Here is a 21,461-nt window from a genome sequence, read left to right on the forward strand (position 1 = left end):
CAAAACTTTTTAAGCTATAAGATAGGAGTTCAAGTCGCAGAGAAAGTAAGAAGAAAATGAGTATAATAGAGCTAAATTTGAGAACTGTGGAAGAAGTATCACAAATGGACGGAAAAATTGGTTGGAGAAGCCGAATATTTTTAAAATTATTTTTGTGACAGCACAGTGTACCATTCCAAAACACTTATAGTTTTAATAAAGCAATTCATTAGAACTTTCAAACACACCTGCAGGGAAGCCTAAATTAGACACCCTCAAGAAAAGGTTGTAATTTAACGGAATACATTTAAAGTATTTTTAAAATGATTTATGTATTAATTATATTCAAGTCTGTAACAATTTATAAAAAATAAACATCTTTTACATAAAAAACAAACTCCAGAATATGGGTGTCCCGAATTTAAATGTCATAACTTCGGGAGCGTGTAGGGGATCGATAAACTAAAAGAAAAAGTGGTATAGAGATATGCTCGTTTTTGCTTCGTTTTGGAGAAAATCGCAAAAAACATAAAACGTAGTTTTTATTTCTGTACTTATTTATTACTTTTTAATTCATATTTATTTGTTCGCGTTGTCACTTGCCTAATGTAAATATTGTTCAAAATGTTGCCCTCTTGCAGCAATGCAAGCATTGCATCTAGTACGGACAGCTCGTGTTGCAGCCAAACACTGATTTGGTGATATTTGGTGTACTGCAGCCACGATTCGGTCTTGTAATTGCTCTCTTGAGTTGATTGGTAACGAATAAACTTCCTGCTTCAGGAGACCCCATGCAAAAAAGTCCAGTGGTGTCAGATCAGGCGATCGGGGTGGCCAAGATACTACTCCTCCACGTCCAATCCATCTTCGTGGATAATGGTTGTCTAGCCAAGCTCGAGTAGCTCTGCCATAATGAGCTGGACACCCATCGAGCTGGAACCACATTTCGATGCGTTGCTGCAGGTTGATATCTTCTAAATAATTAAGCAACTCGTTCTCCAAAAAGTCTGTATATCTGGCTGCATTTAATCTGCGGGGTAAAAAAAATGGTCCCACTACAGACTCGTTCAAAATTCCGAGCCAAACGTTAACACCAAATTCATGCTGGAACCTCCATTCCCTAACAGCCCGTGGATTTTCATCAGCCCATATATGACAATTTCTTTGATTCATAATTCCTCTTCTTGTAAACGTAGCTTCATCCGTCCACATTATTTTTGATGGAAAGGAATTATCATTATTAAATTGCTCAAGATACCAATTACTAAAATTCAACCTCTTAAAATAATCCTCAGGTAATAAATTCTGCACCCTTTGAATGTGATACGGGTGGCGGTTATCATCTTTCAAAGTTCGCCAGATTGTCTGCCGCGGCACTTGTAATGCAGCTGATGCTCTCCGAACGCTGGTCTCAGGGTTGTTATCAAAATGGTGCAGAATACAATTTTCTTGCAAATTGGCTCTTAACGGATCTTGATGAATTGAAAATGAGCCGGTCTCTCGCAGCCTATTAAAAGTCATCGTAATGACTCGCCGATCCGGCACTCTTCTATTTGGAAATCGGCGCGCATACTCTCGCACCGCCTCCACAGCATTACCGTCGCAGAAACCATACACGAAAACCATATCAGCATATTCAACGTTAGAATATGTACGCGGCATATTGTAACAGAAGTAATTCACTCGATGGCTTCTGATGAGTAACTGACGAATTTATAGGAGAAAGGCAGAAATGTAAACAAACAAAAAAGCTTTTACCAAAAAACGGAATATTATTGTTTCCGTGTACGATTTCAATGAATGCCAGAACGATGAGTCATTGCTGCAAGAGGGCAAAATATTTTGAACAAAACAATATTTACATTAGGCAAGTGACAACGCGAACAAATAAATATGAATTAAAAAGTAATAAATAAGTACAGAAATAAAAACTACGTTTTATGTTTTTTGCGATTTTCTCCAAAACGAAGCAAAAACGAGCATATCTCTATACCACTTTTTCTTTTAGTTTATCGATCCCCTACACGCTCCCGAAGTTATGACATTTAAATTCGGGACACCCTGTATTGTTATTTTATAAATTTAAGGTAACCTGAACTAGACTAGAACAAACAATACCCTGCTTCTTCTAATTACAGTTTCCTTTGATCTTTCCCTCCAATAATGTTTTCTACAACAAAAAAAGACTTATAATGAAATAGATAAATACAGTATTATACAATAAAATATTTATTGCTACTTTCGTAACACCATTATAGCATCTTAATATAACTTCAACAAGAAATATTTTATTTATTAATATGTTACAGACTGAAATTCCAAGTAAATTAACTTGAAAGCGGCCAGCACAAGGATCTAAGACATTTAACTTTTTTAGAAAGTTCTTCTGGCTGAATTCTGAAGTAAATTCTGGTTCTTCTGAATCTGGAAAACTTGGGAAGTTTTTGAATCTTTTTTCGTCTAATCACTTATGCTAAACTTCTTGAATTAGAAGTTTAGAAAATGTTTGTACGTTTTACTTAGATTAATTAGAACTTTTTTGTAGTTTAGCAAAAATTATCAATGCATACATTTAAATACATAGATATTTTAACTATCCTGACCTTGCATATAGTTTGCCTTTATATTCAGTAACATAATCAATCCGACGATCCCTCATCCTTTTTCAACCGGGCTTGGGACCGGCTACGGCAGACTTAGTCCGTCAGTTTGTCTAAGAAACAAAAAATAAAATTAATATTTATAGAACAATATAATTATGTTTTATTTGGATCAGCAATGCGTCAGATTACAACTGCTTTCAACATAAAATTAAATTTGATTCATTATCCTTTTCCTTTATTATTAAGAAAATCAAACAAAAATATGTGTTGAGCTTATTTTGCTAAATTCGTCCTAATCAAATAACGAACCAAATCTGTGTTTGGATTACATTCTATGCGAATAAACATGGTAAAAAGTTCGATTTCCTTAAAAAGGATGCAATTTCAACAATTTATTGCAAAATAGGCATAATATATTAACATTAGTTTTAGTAATTACAGTTATAGAAGATAAATATAAGCGGAAAAAGAGACTTGAAAGTGAAATAATTTTGCCGATTACCAATAACATCATACTTACAAGACGTGTCTTAATCGAAAAAACAAATTATTATTGCATTCTGCTGTTTGAAGGAGCCCTAACATAAGCGATAAAAGTCGTTGATTAGTGTCACCAAGCGGTTGGAGCAGTTGTATTGTTTTTGTTTTTTTTATAGTGATTATTATTTAATTTAGGTTTAATTGGCTATCATTCTGTAATAAGTACATACTTTTCTGTTCATATATTTTGTAAATATACATCTTCATTTATTCATTCATTCATAGATGTTTCCCTAAGAACTTTAGATTGGTTTGTTATTGCACGAAGCATGCGCAATCAAAACTTACAATTTAAACCGGACAACGATCGCACAAGTGCGATAAACAGTCTTAAACCATTAGATAAATAAACACAAATTGCCTATCGTAATAGACATTATATATGTAGGATGAATTATTTTCAATGGGTGCAGCAGAGGAAAGCTTAAAAAAATCCCTCGAAAATCTCATCCCCTACCCAAAAACCAAGAGGAGTGTACAGTATACAAAGTACAAACAAAATTATTGGAGACATTTACGAAAAAAAAAAAAAATTCTTCATTTAAAGTCACATGGTAACAAGGATTTTGGCCAAAACCATAGCGTCATAGCGATACATGCATAAAAGTAATGGGAAAAGAGATGTATATTTTCAAGGATTTTATGTTTTTAGACATTATATTCACATATATGAATTAAGAATGTTAAAGAATATAAAAACGTATAATTCCTAAACGATCAATTCGAAAAATTGACTTCTTAATAAGGACATAACCTCAACTGCCACGCTGTGTGGTTGAAAGTTTAAGGGATTCCAGCCAGCGCAGTAAAGTTTGCCTCTCATCCACAATTGAAGCCGACAATAACATATAAAATCCTTCTTTGTAGAGCTTATGTGGGAAGCAGAGACTGGTATTTCCAAGAGAAGGCGTGAAATTCCCCTCTCATTAGCAAGGAAGTTCCACAAACGGATTAAGTATCACGTCTTCCAATCTGGGGACGTCTTAAAGAGATTCTTACAGAGTGCTTAAGTTGATCTACAGGCAGAATGTAGGTTTCAATACAAACTCCTGAAGATTGTTTAACCGTACTTGAAGAAAAAAAAGAATCAAATTAGTTCTAATAATTGATCAAGCAATTAAGATTTATTATGCTTAAAAAAAGGAGGTACTGGATTCCATGCACAGATATCGGGTCAAATCCAGCAGCAACAGTTTCGTTAGTAATAAAAAAAAAACACTGTACACTGAAAAAAGCTCTGGGTGCCAATATCCTCAGATGTAGACGCGCTACGATTAAAAAAATAATAATAGAGGGTTTGAGAATGCAACATAACCTCTTACTCTTAAGGAATGTGCACACAAAAAACAAAATTATTTATTTAATTATTTGAACATCCGTGAATTCGATTAATTGATATATGCATTCATGGTAAGGCTGAAGTAACTAGAATCTTCAGAAATAGTCTCGGATTAGGCAACTTCGATGAATAACAACTAATTAAATTATCTGTTTCATTTCTATTGCAGATAGAAGAATAAGATATTTTGATTAAAAATATAGTTAAAACAATTTACCTGTCATCTGTTTTTCCAAGCATCGTTATTTTGCATATTAGAGTTCTAGTCAGTGTCCATCTTGAAAGGTTACAATTACCAAAATTACTATTTTATTAGCAAATTTCATACTTTACAGCTTTGCTCCAAAAATAAGTATCTGAAAAAATTATTAAAAAAAAAATGCACCCTTTTCAGGGGTGACTTGATTCTGTTTGCTATTTTACATTTGGGTGGGCTGGGAGGCCCGGGGAAAAGGGGTGGTAAGGGAAGAACATTGGAAAGAATAACAAACCGGATGGGTAAAGAAAAGGAAGAGGATTGTTTTAGATAGGACACAAGTAATGAAGGTAAAATGTCAGGGAAAAATTTTGGGATTGTGAAGGGACTTTTTTTTTTAAGCTTTATTTTGGTTTTTGATAGATCTTTGGACTAGAACTATTTTGTTTTTTTTAGAACATAAAACTCTGAATCTAGGTAAAAATATAATAACGGAAAACAAAAAATATCTCTGAACAAAAAAAAAAAAATTGTACTTGAGATCATTAGATGAAAAACATGCATATTTTTTGTATTTTTTTTTGTTTTTTCTTTTTTTTTTTTTTTTAATTTTATACATTTTTTTAATGTAAATCCTCAAAGGTACTTAAAGAGAATCAATATAAAGAATATATATTTTTTAGAATCGTATTTAGAAAAGATATTGTACCATGACAATATCATTAAAAAAATATGGAAGACATTATGTCTATTTATTTTTATTTTTTATTATAATTTGTATTTTTGTGAATTTTTGTTTTGATAAAATCGGCAAGGTGATTATTTTATATAATTAATAATTATTATCTAGGTTTTACTTTAATTACCCCACTGAAATTATTTTTAAAACAGTCTCTGGCACTCAAACTTAGCCGATTCGTGGGTCGACTAAACCCCAGAAATGTTCTTTTTGTACTTAACGTTTGTTTGCTAGAGGCCATTAATTATTATGCATTTAAATATATTCTTTATTTATAAATCTTGAATAATATCAACTAAACACCACGTAGTTTTGGTCCTTTGTTACTCACGTTTAAGTAACTTATTACGGCCACAAAATTTTCTCAATTATTTTTTGTTTTAATTTTTATTTTTTGGAATGATAACAAGAGAATCAGTCTTATAAGCACTCCGTACACACAAAATAATTGGCCTCCTTTCCTCAATAGTCCATTGATTTTTTTAAAAAATAAATCTCATTTTATTTTGCATAAAACAATCGATTTTTTTTTTTTTAAAACTTTGCTTATTCAGTGCTATTTGCTTCGAAGAGTGCACTAAACCAAAAACAAAAAATAAGAATAAAATAAATCACAACCACTCAAGCCTCTTAAATTCCTGAATTCAAACCAAAAATAATGGCAAAGATGACCTATTAAAAAAAAAATATTGTAATTTTAGAATTAAGTAGTTAGCCAGTAAGACTGGAAAAAAAAAAATTAACCCTCCACTATTTACTATGCTGGAATAACCAAAAATGTTTGTTGATGAAATATAAAAGGCTTGAATAATAATACAATAAAATATTTTACATAATTGTAACCACTCATAACAGTCGTTTCTTTGATCACATTTGTAGCATCTCAAAAACATTTCTAGTAAAATTATTTTCATTTTATTTTACCTTCTTTTTTTTGTTAATATAATAAGAATCACAGTATTCGTGTTATTATTTAAAATATAATTTTTTCACGTTATTATATCTTATTAATCTTCATTAATATTACATACAAATCCCATTGGTTCACGACGAAGTATTTTTAAATATATATGTATATTTATTTTTTTGACTAGACACCAATTTAATTTGTATAGCTTTCATATCAATTGTTTTACCGATGTCATGCACTTTAATACTTGTAAAGCAACGGAAATAATAAAGTAAGCTATGAATAACAGAAAACTTTTATATCTTATAATCTATATTCCAAGGAGCTAACTCAGTATGGTGACAAAAATTTTTTTTGTTGTGACTACTGAAATGAAATGAAAGAAGTATTCGGTTAAATTTCGGATATATATCTAGAATATATGTATGCGCTTATAAATTAATATGTAAAGCAACGCCTTTTTTAAGGCGAGTTAGGCGTCCAACCACTGATTACGTGTCTAGGACGGTTGTGGATAGTAAACGTACCTTACTTTTTCAATCCAATAATTTATAAATGCATAATATATAATCCAACAATTTTTGGTGCTTGATTTGATGGTAGCTGTAATGTTACAAGATACATTTTATTAAAATTTAAGAAGAATTAAACAAATTTGAAAAACAATGCAAAGAATTCTCAATTATAATTTCAACTAAATTTTTTTTTAATACCAGATAAAAAAAAGTAGAGATACTTGTTAAAATTGCACTGATTTGAGTGAGCTCCTCTATTTGTTACATTATTCATATATTTTTATAAACAACTTCTTAAAATTATTTAAAGTATTTTTTCACTTAAACTAAAGCAAAACAAGAACTAAAAATTAGAGTAACTTTATAAAATGAACATGTGTAGTACTTTCAAAGAGGGAAGGAATGAACTGAATAAAAATATAATTACTGAAAAGCACGGAGAAAACTAAAGTACTGTCCTGCAGTTTGTAAGTACGACATAACTTAATATAATTTGATAACTACAAAAATGGAACACTGGTTAATTTTTTTTTTTTCAGAAAACGTATTTTTATTTAATGAATTTTTTACTACACATATTAATATCACAACATTAACTAAAGCCAGGAAAATAGAAATTAACTATTATTGCAAAATGGCAAGTAAATTATGATGAAAAAACAAGAAGAAATATTTTGGAAAGAAAGAAAATTATTTTGAACAGCAAGATATAAAAAATAATCACAAAAAAACCTTAGTAGCCTTTATAATCAAAAAAGTTCCTTAATGCTAAACTAACTGATATGTATTTATCGCCACAAAAATTATAATAGATTTTTTTCCAGGAAGTAACATCAATTAATAAAGAGTAGCCTATAAGATTTTTTTTGGGGGGGGGGGATCAAAAAGAACTTTTTAGAATATATAGGCAGTGAGCAGAAATAAAACCAACAAAAGAATTTGTTTTGCCATTTCATACAATAACCTTTTTCTTTTTTAACACTAACAGAGCAAAATAATGTATTTGTTCATGAATTTATTAATTTATTAAAAGTATTTTCAAGTCCTTTTGATGATAGAAAAATCGCGACTAATTTGATAAAACGATGCTTATTGCTATTTTATTGTGATTAGAGATTTATCTATCAAAAAGGCTTAAGTAAATGTTTAAAATGGAAGTAGGCCAAGTGACGGAAAACTATACATTATTTTGCTCTCATTTATATTATGTAAATATATTCTACACTATGTATAAAAAATTAAAAATATTACATCTTATTTTATATTTTAGTAAAACAATTATATTAATACTAAAGGTGGTATTTGTTGTTTCGATGAGACGAAGATGATAGATGACTACGCCAACGCATCAAGGAGTACCTTTAGATTAGAAAGTCCAGCGTTGGAAGCCGAGAGATATGATGGAGATGTGGACGTACGCAAAGATGTAGGAATCCAATGCTGTGGAGGTTTAGGAAGAGAATCAGGTGATGGTGGTTCGCTGAACCCTGCATAATATTCTGTATAAGGAGATGATAAACGAGGGGATTTATCCTTGGACGGAGAACTCCGTGGCCTGCCACCCGGATAAGGTCCATGGTTGTTTGGTTTCATTCTAGGACTTCCCTCATAGAGATTTTTGCCCCGAGGGGATGTGGGTGACATCCCATGGAATCTAACTTTCGACCTAGTACCTTTACTGGGCGAATTCTTTCCATTCGAGGTAACAAAAGGACTCACTTTATCACAATCAGAATCAACTGTTTTAATTATTACCGTGTTTGTCATTCTGCAAATTGCACCACTTTTTTTAAAAAATGAAATGAAATCAAAATGCTATGTTTGTTGAGTTAACCCGGAACCCCTCACTCAGTAAGCTGGTTTTCAGTGTAACTCTAAAGGAACAGATGGTACGTCCTTGGGCTAACTGTACTGGTAAAAATGAGATACTCTTAATGCTGGTTTATCATTACAACACACCATTCTTAAGCTAATATCTGGACTCGGTTGACCATCACAACAAGCACTATCCATAGAGTACGATAAAGTTTTAATTGTGGAAGGAAAAGTGTATCGCATTTACGAGCTGTCAAACGACAACAAAACAAACAAGATGGCTACCAGAAATACAAAGTTACGACGTAGTAATCTCCTGCAAGTTATTCTTGACTCTGTACTTACTATAATAACTTTCTTTATTTAAATGAAGAACTAAGTCTGCTTACTTGTATTAATTTGTACAGCTCACAATGATACACAAACAAACTTAAAAATATACAAAACTTAACTCGCTACCTTCTGCCTTCTTCGACTCAACTCTACAAACTGATTTATTCCTTCACCCCCCAGGTTATAATCGACATACCACACTCGCAATGAACCAATAGAATTGTAGAATTCAGTCACGTGACCTCAAGACCCTGTCAAAACATTATACGTCAAGCGGAAATGTCTACAGTGCTATTTATTTTTTGCTTTGTGTGTATTTATAAAGATTTTATTATTAAGTATAAATGTAGACTTAGCTAAGCCAAATTACAGGTGAGTATTCTCAGTAAATTTTATATTGTTTGAAGAAATATCTGAATTAACGATCGTGCACCTTTACCAAAATTCTCTTGTTCTATTGGTCAAGTATATACCGTAGGCGTGGTTTTATTCTGTCGTAATTCTGAAATACCTTGGTCATTTACAGCTGTGTGTGTAATTGTTTTGTGTAAAAAACTTTCTTTTTAATAAATTAATAATATTATGTGAAATTTAAACTAGGATTCGGCATTTAATAGGTAAAATTTGAGGAACAGTGCATACATTACTCGGACAGAAATTGCTTTATTGTTAGAAATAGTTACTTCACACTACTGCTTTTATGGAATTCGAGAAAGTCTTAAGTTTTTTTTTTCTAATTTATACATTTAACTAAATTATACTCTAGTTTAATTTGTAAACTATTTTCAAGTATTAGTACTTCTTCAAAGTTTCAAAGTATTTAAGTGAGGCTATGGACTAAGCATTTTATTTAACATATCCTCTAACCTTGAAAAAGTTCATATACTATACATAGTGTAATATTATTAGTATACAAATTTTTAACACTCATTTTATTGAAATAGCGATATTTTAGGAGAATATGAAGTGTATTGTTTTCCCTATGCTTTTTTTTCAGCTGTTCTTTTTTGTCCCAAAATCCCTTTTTGTTTGTTATTGAAATAAAAATCTTAATTAAAATCTTAACAGTTAATGGTTCAGCATGTCAAATATAATTTTGATATGTATGAAACATTTTATTCCGTGATCTTTGTTGGGGGTTCTTATAGTATTTTAAAGTAAATAATATTTGCTGTAGTAATGGCTGCACTTTTTTTATATAATGGCTTGCTTTTATTTTTCATTCACAAATTCATATAATTAATTTGCTTTAAAAGCGTTTTTGTAAAAGTGTATAGGAAATCATTTTCCGCAGGCCGAAATAATTTGAACATTTTTATTTATAGTGGACCACATTATAATTTTGTTCCAGTCGCATTAGTTTTTTGTTGTTTTTTTTATATATAAACATAAAAAAAATAAAAATAGAATTTAATTTGATTGTGCCCTTGTATATATTTATTTTAAAGCCTACTCACAAGAAGTTACACACCACTGATTAGTTCTCTAGCAGTAAATTGGTTATGGTGTTTTACCCTGTGCAGATATTTTTTAAATAATCAAACGCTCGAATGTGGTGTTTGTTTTTTACTTTTTTTTTAAATATCTGTGTAATAATTTAAATTGTTGGTGCATGTTTTTTTATCTGTTCTTTTATACATATATATATAATATATACATATACCTATGTCAACATATTAAAATGACAGAGGATATCTAAGGAAACATTGGCATGTATACTATTTTTCTTTCTTTTTTTTTACATTTAAAAACGTTACCCTTAATTTTAGGGTAATAATGAGTGAATTCAATCGCGCTAGTAGCTTACGTAACACCTCAAGTATTGCACGGCATGTTGGGAATAGCCGACTGGGGACGCACAGCCATCTTAATCATGTCAAATACACAAAAGAACAAGGATATAACCAAGGGTAAGTCCTTTACGGAAAAAAAAATCTGAGAACAGAGGAAATGAAACAAAACAAAAAAATGTAACTATTAAATTAATTCCGGTGTTTATTGTGCTTAGGCATGACCATATTCTTGATTCCTGGTAGATGTCTTTTTTTTATATTAATTGTCCATTTTCTGTTTAAAATGTGGAAAGTGTATGACCAATAATTTTTAAATTCCAGGCTATAGAATTTATTTTTTTGCAGCTCTATTTCCAGAGACCATCTGTCGAAAATTTATTATTTCAACTAATTATCTACTTTTCAGTTGTAATTATTTTGGGATTTAAGGAATTTAGTATAATTTTATCTTAACCTAATATTAAGGTAAACTCAAATCGCACAATTTTTGACCGCTTAAAGACTTTTTTTCCTAAAGCAAAAAAATTAATATTTGGTATATATTCCAGAATATGAGTTCCTCTTAACATTTATAAATTACAGTCCAGGCGCGCTTCCCTTAAATTTTCGCTTCCTAAAAACCTCTTGACCTCTTTGGCTATACGAAGTTGGTGTAGCGAATGAGCTCTCTCTGGAGGCCGGCAGTGTGATAGCATCGGATGCCCATTAACCTTAGATGTTGCACCTTAAATTAAAACAAAATGTTTTCCTTACCCACTTTGCAAATTCATAAAATTTGGTTTTGGAAACTAAATGCTAAAATTAGTTTAATTTGTTTATGTTCAATTTTAACGAACAATCATAATAAAATTCTATCCTTCTAAACATCTAAAGATTAATAAAGTAAAAATTCTGCATGTTATTGATGAAACTTTTGTGAAACACGTACGCACCGTTAAAAAAAATTATATTTTGTTTAGAAATGTTGAAGGTATTAAAATTTCTAAGAATTGCATTCAGCCCTCTAGTTCTGTCGCAACCAAACTTCTGATGCAAGAATAAAACAAAGACATCAAATGTTTATTTCACTTGGTGATTTTCGAGCTCCCAAGTTTTTACTTAGTTGATTGCGCTTAACTATTTCATTCTGGAGTCCATCTTGTCACTTTTTTTCAGTTTGATCTGTACACCTTTATTAGAAGTGCATTGCAATAAATTCGTGAACCTTCTCGCGAATGGAAAGAAGTAATGAACTTCGTTTAAATTGAGAACAGTTGTGGAACATTAAATCCTTTCATGATAATGTCTGATTGACTCAAAGAGCTTAAATCTTACTTTCTATTACTATAAAAGTGCCAATATTTCCGCCAAACCTAACGTAGGATACGTTAGTTTCTCCATAATTCAGTTTTAAGTTTACTCAGTAAACTGATAGTAAACTTAGTGTTGGACGAACAATCAGTATCAGTGATTAAATACATCTTCATATATAGTATGTTCATTACTGTTCTCTAATAGGTCGGGATTGTGAGAGACGTTACCTCTATAAATGCAATTGTCTACAAAGGTGATGTAGATCTAGCTATCGCGGAACCCGTGGAGATGTTATGAGATCTGTTGTTCCTTAAACTCTACGGGAGCAGTCGGCCTATTCAGATCAAGATCTCAACTAGTGTTACTGATGTGCAGAACCGTTTAGAGGTGTGCCGCGCTTTGATCAGCAAAAGCTGTGGATTGAACATGTATGCACATTCTGGCCCTAAGTAACTTAACTCTCCTGCACGAAAAACCTATAGATGCCGCTGATGTAATGGAAATGCGTCTTTCGTAATAGCTGGTCTATCTCTTCTTAAGTACTAGTAGGGAAGAGATTAGCTATGCGATTAGCGTATTGTATTTCCACACGGAGGTCCCGGGTTCGAATCCAGCTGCTGATCCTTAGATTTTTTCTTCCTAGGAGCTTCTTACAGTTCACAAGCCGGTGTTGGACAGTGTTGTCTGTAACGAGAGATAACTAAGTGGAGGCCACCAGTGCTCTGAAAAAGCTCCGCCAATAACCTCAGATGTTAAGCGCCGTAAATTATAAAAAAAAAAAAGGAAAAAAATACCAGTCCCTGCTAACTCTGATGCTATCCAAAATCATGGAAATCTATCTCAAGATAGATACACGAAGGTGGCTTCTTTTCGCAAACTCGTTTTTTTGATAAGAAGTATTACGGAACCTGATTTTGCAAAGTATCTTGAATGTGTAGATTTTTATTTCCAAATCAAGCCACAAGTCAATTAACAGAATATATCGATTTTTCCGGCCAAATTTTTGATGGTTCTGTTTTTTCTGCAGAATACCGGACTTCGTTAAAATAAAAAATTGTAAGCTTACTTCATTGAAGTAGTCTCCAGTGAGGGTGGAAAGGATCGCCATCTTCAGCCTGGATTTATAAACCACCAGAAATAAAATTTTATTGCGTTTAATTCCTTGTCCTTCTACGGGACTAGTAGATGCCCTCTTAAAGCTTGACTTGTTATTAGCAGCTAACAATTTCCGTATTTTGAGATTTATAAGATTGCTACTACCTAAGAGGAAAATGGTCGCAAATACCTTTATAACTCCAAAGGACTTTTGCCCAATTCTTGGAACAAAATATCAACTCATGTAAGTTTAATGGGATATCTACTCATGTGCTAAGAGACATAAAATGATCTATGCGTGCCAAATATATGTGCCAAAATTTGATGTGTTGCACATCTTAATTGAAGCTTCTCCTTAATATGTGTTTTGGGATTGCCGATGTCAGTAGTATCTTATTGTAGATTGGGATAGTCTTAGGGACAACCCAATACTAATAGAGGATCATTTATTACAAATATGTAAGGTCTTATTTACAAAAAAATTGACTAAGGATTTTTTTTAAAGGTGCGTTGTTTAATTTTTTTTCAATAAGGAAATAAAACCAAAACCTTTTTCAGTCAGACTAACTTGCATTTGTAAATGGGCTACTTTAGCACATTCATTTTGCATGAATTTTGTCTTTATTGTTAGGCAATAGTACTGCAAAGATGTTGCTCTTCCTTCCTTACTACAGTAAGTGTGCAATTATGTTCTAAAAGCTTTAAAAAAAAAAATCATAATGTGTTATTACTTACTTCTTTTAAGGCACATAAACACTGGAATTGATTTTTTATTATTGTTGAAATATAATAGCCCTTGATATGGCGTAGCTGTCAAGGAGATATTTTTATTTTATTGAATATTTTGTTTCCCGCAATATAAATACCTGTGGTTCTCCTTGCTTTTAAGATTTCGAATGAGTAGTTCTAACATTTTATTTATTTAAATATTTTTTTATTTAAATAGTTATTTACGTAAAACTAAGGTCATGGTACCCTATGTGTACTCTTGTGTATTGCACTTATTAAATCCATATTTTAATGTAATGGGCCTAGCTTTGCATAAACTTGATTGATTTATGAGAAAATATTCAACCGACCTGCAGCGCCTTTTTAAACATAGGTAAAGTTGGTCCAAGTACTGTTTTCGATGATCATCATTAGGTAAATTAGTTTAGTTTTTTATTTTTTAAAGTATTTTTCAGCCTAGAATAAAGGTTTTTCGTTTTTATTTCTACAAATCCTACTTCTTGTCAATAATTCTTTAGTTTCTTATTCTTTATTTGATATACGAGGGTCGTTTGAAAAGTCCGTGCAAAGTCAGAGAGATAGCACTACTGGCGCGTATCGAGGTTATGTTTAGTTAGTAGCATCTCTTGGAAGAACACACACCAAGTTTCAGCCAGATCGGTCTATTTCTTTGTGTTTGGCATTCGTTTGAATCGAGGAAGTCGAGTGATTTTCAAAAAATGGACGAAAAAGAATTTCGTGTGTTGATTAAACACTACTTTATGAAAGGCAAAACGCCTCAGGAGACTAAAGAGAAGCTTGATAAACATTATGGTGACTCTGCACCTTCGATTAGAACAGTTTATAAGTGGTTTCAAAATTTTCGGAGTGGCCATATGGGCACTGTGTGACGCTGAACGTTCTGGACGCCCTGTTGAGGTTACTAATCCAGAAATCATTGATAAAATCCATGATACGGTGATGGATGACAGAAGAGTGAAGGTGCGTGAGATTGCTAGTGCTGTGGGCACGTTTGACCAAAAACGAAATCGTGTGAAGTGTTGCAAGGACGGTTTGCAGCTGTTCCAGAAGAATCCGCAGGACTTTAAGCGTCGTTTCGTCACTTCGGCCGGAAAGATTATGGCGATTGTCTTTTGGGATTCGCAAGGAATAATCCTCATCGACTATCTGGAAAAGGGTAAAACTATTACAGGTGCATATTATTCATCGTTATTGGACCGTTTGAAAACCGGGCTGCGAGAAAAACGCCCACGATTGGCCCACAAAAAAGTGCTTTTCCATCACGACAACGCACCAGCTCACACCTCAGCAGTTGTGGTCGCAAAATTAATGGAAATAGGGTTCCAACTCGTTTCACATCCCCCCTATTCTCCAGACTTGGCTCCCTCGGACTACTATTTGTTCCCCAATATGAAGAAATGGCTGGCGGGAAAAAGATTTTATTCAAACGAGGAGGTGATTGCAGAAACGAATGGCTATTTTTCAGACTTGGACAAATCCTATTATTCGGAAGGGATCAACAAACTAGAGCAGCGTTGGACGAAGTGTATAAGCCTAAAAGGAGACTATGTTGAAAAATAAAAAAGGTTTACCCCAAAAAATTAAGTAGTTTTTATTTTTGCACGGACTTTTCAAACGACCCTCGTATTTAACTCTGCTTTGTCTAGCGGCTTCATATCTTCCAGCATTATATTTCTCTATTCACTCATTCTTATCGTGTTTACTACGTTCTTGTATTTGCTTTCATTTTTTTAAATTATCTATTTATTTGTTTTTAAATGTTTCAAATTATTATTTTTCTCTGATTTTGTAAAACATGGGAGAAGGCTACTATAATTTGTATTTCACTTCTTTTTCACCAATTCTCAGTTAACTATATAAGGTCCGGGACAAAAAGATAGCCCATCCACATTTTTTCCATTTAAACCATTGATATTAATTTTTTTTTTTTATCCATAGCTTATTTTGCTGTGGTTTGAACATATTTTCTTCATTCGATGTTAGTAAATAATAATAATTTGTATGAATCAATAAATAATACTTGTTTTGGGGTGGGACTAAATGATAGCACATTTGTTGTTTATTTACAAATAAATACAAATCCCTTCAAGTAAACAATACTTATCCAGCTGTGATAACTAAATAGTTATCTTGTTGATAACTATTTACCTTTGTGATGGGACGTGCAAAAGCTTTGACATCAGAGGAAAAAAAATATCATTCACCGAATGAAAAATCGAGGATTTTGCATTTCGGAGATATCAAAAAATACTGGTAGGAGTAGAAAAATGATTTTAAACTTTTTGAAATCTCCAGAAAGCTATGGGAGACCGCCTGCCTTAACATCACGGTAAAAACGGACAATTCTAAGGGTAGCTTCCAACTCTACTTTAACGGCCCGTCAAAATTGCCGCAAGAGATGGTGCAGACACAAATTTGAAAAACGTTCAAAGAGTCATTCGCGCAGCTCCTCACATCCAAAGGAAAAGAATGAAATGGATACCACCCCTAAGTAAGGCGCATAAAGAAGGAAGGAATAAGTTTGCCCGTGGGTATGTCCAAGTTTTCAAAGAGTTATGATATGGGGCAGCATTGGCTACGATCACAAGACAGACATAGTGTTCATTTCTGGCCGAATGAACAGTCAACAATATGCCACATTGATAGGAGACCAATTAAAAAAAAGTTTTTGAAAAGTTTCCTAAAGAAAAAGTAATTTTACAACAAGATAAAATGCGCCAGTATATACGGCAAAAGTTGTACGAGAATTTTTTCAGGAAAGAAAAGATCCAAATTTTAGATTGGCCGGCAAGGTCCCCAGATTATCATAGAAAATGTGTGGGGACATCTTGCTAGAAGTGTTTACAGTGGTAGTAGAAAATTTCAAGACGAGAAGGAATTAAAGAAAACAATTCAGGAGGAATGGCTAAAACTACCTCAAGAATTAGTTCGACACCATTTTGAATCGCTTCCAAACCGTATGATTGCTGCATTAGAAAAAGGTGGTGTGTATATGTACAGGATATTAATAATTTTAATTTCTATTGTTTTTATTGTGTCAGAATAAATAATTTTTTATTATTGATATTTGTGCTATCTTTTTGTCCTAACCCCCAAATTGATTATTACTTTAATTGATTCTTAGAAATTTTTCATTAACACTTTTCATATTATTAATGGAAATAATATGTTCAAACCACAGCAAAATAAGTTAAATTAATATCAATGGTTTAAATGGAAAAGATGTGGATGGGCTATCTTTTTATCCCGGACCTTATACTTTTACCATCTCCAGCAGCAGGAGATGGTTAGAAAATGTAATGTAAAGTATAATTAATGTTAATTTCCCACATTAAATAAAGTACAAGGCCAATGCTGGAATCAAACCCATTACTTCTACACATCTTTAGTCATGCTGTCCTCGCTCTGCTAACTTGATGTCTACTTTTTACCATAACTATTGATTGATGGTTGTAATATGCTGATAAAGCTTCTGACCCAAGCGTGTCCTCCCGCTTTGAGATAATCCAAGAGCCTCTATAATCATTACCACTTTTTTTAGCCAACCATTGTTGAATAATATAAATAATAATATAATACTTTTCGTTGTCAAATTTATTTAATAATTTTATTTGCAAAACCCACTAATGGTTGTCTGGAATAATAGGAGAACTTTGAGTTGGATTTCAGCTTGATGCTTTTAATGTGATCACCACAATGATCTTACAGATAATTTGAGGACAATGGATTTATTTGAGAAATTATGAGTGGCTTGAATTTGTTGCAACCTTGAGGTAGATTAATCAACAACCTTTTTGCTTTTTCTTGATTGGTTTTCTTAGTAAAAACAAACCTACAGAGAAGATACACTAATAAACAGAAAGTGCTGAAACTATTGAAAGGTTGAATTCTCTCTCTCTCTATAAGAAGTCAAAAATCTGATTATAAAAAATTTAAATGGATTGATCACTTTATGCTGATAAAATGACATTCCTTCCAATTTTCTTTTGCTATTTAATGTATAGTTAACTTCCCAGTCTTTAACTTAGTTTCAAATAGCCAATACAACTTTTGTAGACTGTTTATAAATTTTAGACATAAAATAAATCTACGAACAAAATCCCTAAGTAGTGAGTGCCATAATTTGCTTTGCCCACATATTGGATCAAGAGGAAGTTTTATAAAAAATACTCAGAAAAATCAATGCGATTCTCAGTTATAATTTAGTAGCAACTTTGTATTGTAATTCTTGCTATTTTTCTTTTATTTGAATTATTATTATTATTATTATTATTATTATTTACATTAATCATTTGAAGGTAATAATTAATCTTCTGAGCTTCGCTTTTTAAAAACTTGGTATTACATTTCTTCATTCCTGTACAGATAGATTTATTACAGTATGTAGTAAATGATTTTATTCTGCTTCTTGTGTAAGTGGACTACTAACTTGCAAAACTATTAAACTACAAAAACCACTGTTTTCTGTTAATTTATATAATTAATACATTATTCGCCAGCATTCATCTAACTAGAACTAGGAGTTACCCATTGCTTTATTTTTACTTCTGAGGATTTCTTTGTTTGTTTTTTTATCTCAGAAAAACTCTCTGGGCATTTCCACCAGTACTCCTCGCCTTCAAGTTAAGTTCTCGGGTCAACTTATGTACATTTTCAATGTTTCTCTTTTTAGCAATTCTATACACTTTATTATTATTATTTATAATTTTATAAAACCCTTTTTTTTTTTGGTTTTAATGATATAGAAAACAGTTTTTCTGTAAAGTCTTGAAACATGACACGATAATAAACATTATTTTATACGCAATATATATTTGAAACAGAAAATAAAAAATAATGCATATTTCCCTGTATCTTAACATAAGATATTCCTTATTGTTCATTGTTTTTGGTGACTGATTCATTAATCCAATAGGTTATTAAAAATAATGCCAATTTCAGTCATGATTTTTAATTATGCCGAGCTTTCAACCAAGGGACTAGGTCATCTTCAGGACTATGGAGCATATCACACTCAGTTCATAAGCAGAAAAGACAGAAGATACACCAATACCTTATAGAATGTAAAATAGTTTATTGTCAATAAGGTAAAACCTATTTTAAACTCATTACTTTATACAAATTCACTTTAATACAATTATTGTAACTATAATATAATTTAAAATATTTTCCACAGCCCTGAAGGTGACCTTAGTCCTAGGACGAAAGCTCGGCATAATAAAAAAAATAATATAACTGAAATTAGCATTATTTTTTGCATCCTATAAGATGTTCCTATTAGATTTTCTGAGGATGCATTTATTTATATAAATAATGTGTTACGCTTCAAAATCAGCCGCTCATATTAGAATTATTTTCCTTTTTTACTTTATTTTGTAAGAATTTATTACATTTGCCTAATTCTCTTAAGTGTTTGCAAAAAATATGTATTTTTGCTTCAATCGTTTGTGTAAAATTGTTACTTAATACTAATCACTTGAGTGACCCTATTGAATAACCCAGCAAAGTTATGCCCATTAAGTGCACAGAAAAGTTTAAAATACTTTATTCTTTGTTTTTCACTTTTCTAAGTAATTTTTTTTAAAAATTCTTTTGCATACACAAGCTGAATATATATATATATATATATATCTTTTTTTTTTACAGAGAAATTGGTATTTTTTCTCATAATTGTTATTAGTTGCATTTTGTTTTTTTCTTTTTCTTCTGTACAAATATGTATTTAATTTTTTTTAACAGTAACTAGTCATTTATCCAAGCCAAAAATAGGTTTGTGCTGTGTCTGCTTTTTGGACTGTGGCAGATGTTGGTATTTTTTATTTTTTTGTCAATTTATTGAGTTTTCAAAATTATATTTTTTAAAAAAACATACTATCTACAATTATTATTATTTTTGTTTATTTTTTATAAACGTTCAATCAGCCTTATGGTGAATTTTCTGGTGCTCCGCTAATTATATTTAGTTTTCATTCATTTCACTAACATCAGTAAAACATTTGTTAACCTTCAGAGATAGTATCTATTATTATTATTATTTTTAAATAGATTTGTTTAACTTTGTAAGTAACATAGTTTTCAATAACATGAAAATAGTATTGAGTGATTTATAAACAAATAACTGTTCTTGGGGAAAAACGGGCTAAGATTTAATCAAAATTGATGTCAAATATTTTTGCAGTTTTATTTTATGCTCTTGTTGCTGATTTAATCGCAGTAACAGTTAAATTATTTTTATACGCTAATGTTTAGGTTTCTTCACTTCAACAACACAAGAACTGTAAACGTGCAATGTTAAAATTGGAAAAAGTTAGTAAGCTTGTTTTAACGAAGAAGTTCGATTGAATCTCATATCTGATCAATAAACCTTATTCTTTTATTATTATTATTATTTTTTCAATAGAAATAATTGTTTTTTCCCTTTAACTTCTGTTAAAAACTTGAACCCAGGCATGGTATTCCGTTCGTCAATAGGAAGAAAAAAAAATTGTTCAAAATAATTCTTATAATATTTTAGTCTTACTACATTAATTTTAATTGAGAAATTGGTATTATTTGCTCTTACTATTTCACATCCCCTGTCACTTCTTCAGGGTTCTCGGCATCCCTGTAGGTTTTTCAGTCGTAACTGTCACCTCAAACACTCAAACCTAAGACCTACAGAGATAACTGAGTGCAACCATTTATTAAGCAAATCCATGGGCAAACTATAGCTATTATTATTATTATCGCCACACTCCATACATCTTTTGAATACATAATGTAGCTATAATAGATTTTTTTAAATCGCGGTGAATTTTATTGTTTAGTAATTGGAAATGACATGGGAATCCCCTTTTTTTTCAACTTTAACCTGTTTTTTGGTTGTATTTTGCATAAGTAAACTACGATTAAAATAATAATATCATATATGAGTTCTAAGAAGATTTCAAATTGGAAGTTCACAAAGAAAATAATTCAATGTAGATCAAATATACAGTCACTAATTGTAATCAATCACTAATTTTATGAAAACTGGTTCAGCGATCTTATTTTCTTAGAATTTAAAGCATTTGTTAAACGTTTAGCATTTAATTGTTTTAGCTGGAAAATTTTTCAAACAACCTAACCTAATGTTATGTTATATTTCTTTCAAAAATTACTACAATTTTGTTATTTCTACTTCCTGTAAAACAAAAAGTGAGTTATATAATTAAACAAGGGGCGGGTGTAGGTCTAGAGGTCAAGATTGATAAGTGATCAAGGGCTTTGTAAACAGGAGTTCCCCAGTTCGAATCCCGCGTATGACTACTTTTTATTTGTTAAAAAAAAATTCTTTATAGTAAAGTATGAGCTTCCGCCCCTGTCCACGACACCTAATTGGTAGTTGGAGGTTAAGCCCCGCCTGCAAAAAATAGGCGATTACTAAAACTAATCAAGGTTTTAAGAAACTTTTTTCGTTGGCTAGAAAAATCAGTGACTTTTCCCCCACATCAACTACGTTAACATTTAAAGTAACAAGAATTTATTAATCATATAAGTTAAAAAAAAAAAAAAAAATTAAAAAGAATGGGCTATTTGACTG

The 21,461-nt window shown here is 31.4% G+C and overlaps 1 protein-coding gene across 4 annotated transcripts in view; it reads left to right on the top strand.

Annotated features, from left to right (window-relative positions):
- The first annotated feature begins 9,203 nt into the window (after positions 1-9,203).
- LOC141460149 (uncharacterized) overlaps positions 9,204-21,461 on the top strand; it is a 33,619-nt gene continuing 21,361 nt past the window's right edge. The window contains exons 1-2 of one of the 4 annotated variants that reach the window (XM_074139849.1): positions 9,204-9,341; positions 10,739-10,879. In XM_074139849.1, coding sequence (XP_073995950.1) covers positions 10,746-10,879 — 134 coding nt within the window. In that variant the 5' untranslated portion in view covers positions 9,204-9,341; positions 10,739-10,745. Of the gene's footprint in view, positions 9,342-9,414; positions 9,587-10,738; positions 10,880-21,461 lie in introns of those variants that run through there. The other 3 variants (XM_074139848.1, XM_074139851.1, XM_074139850.1) reach the window with 3 other exon arrangements.

This window comes from Rhodnius prolixus, unplaced genomic scaffold (assembly GCF_049639745.1).
Source record: "Rhodnius prolixus isolate KJV_2025 unplaced genomic scaffold, Rpr scaffold_6, whole genome shotgun sequence".
NCBI lineage: Eukaryota > Metazoa > Arthropoda > Insecta > Hemiptera > Reduviidae > Rhodnius > Rhodnius prolixus.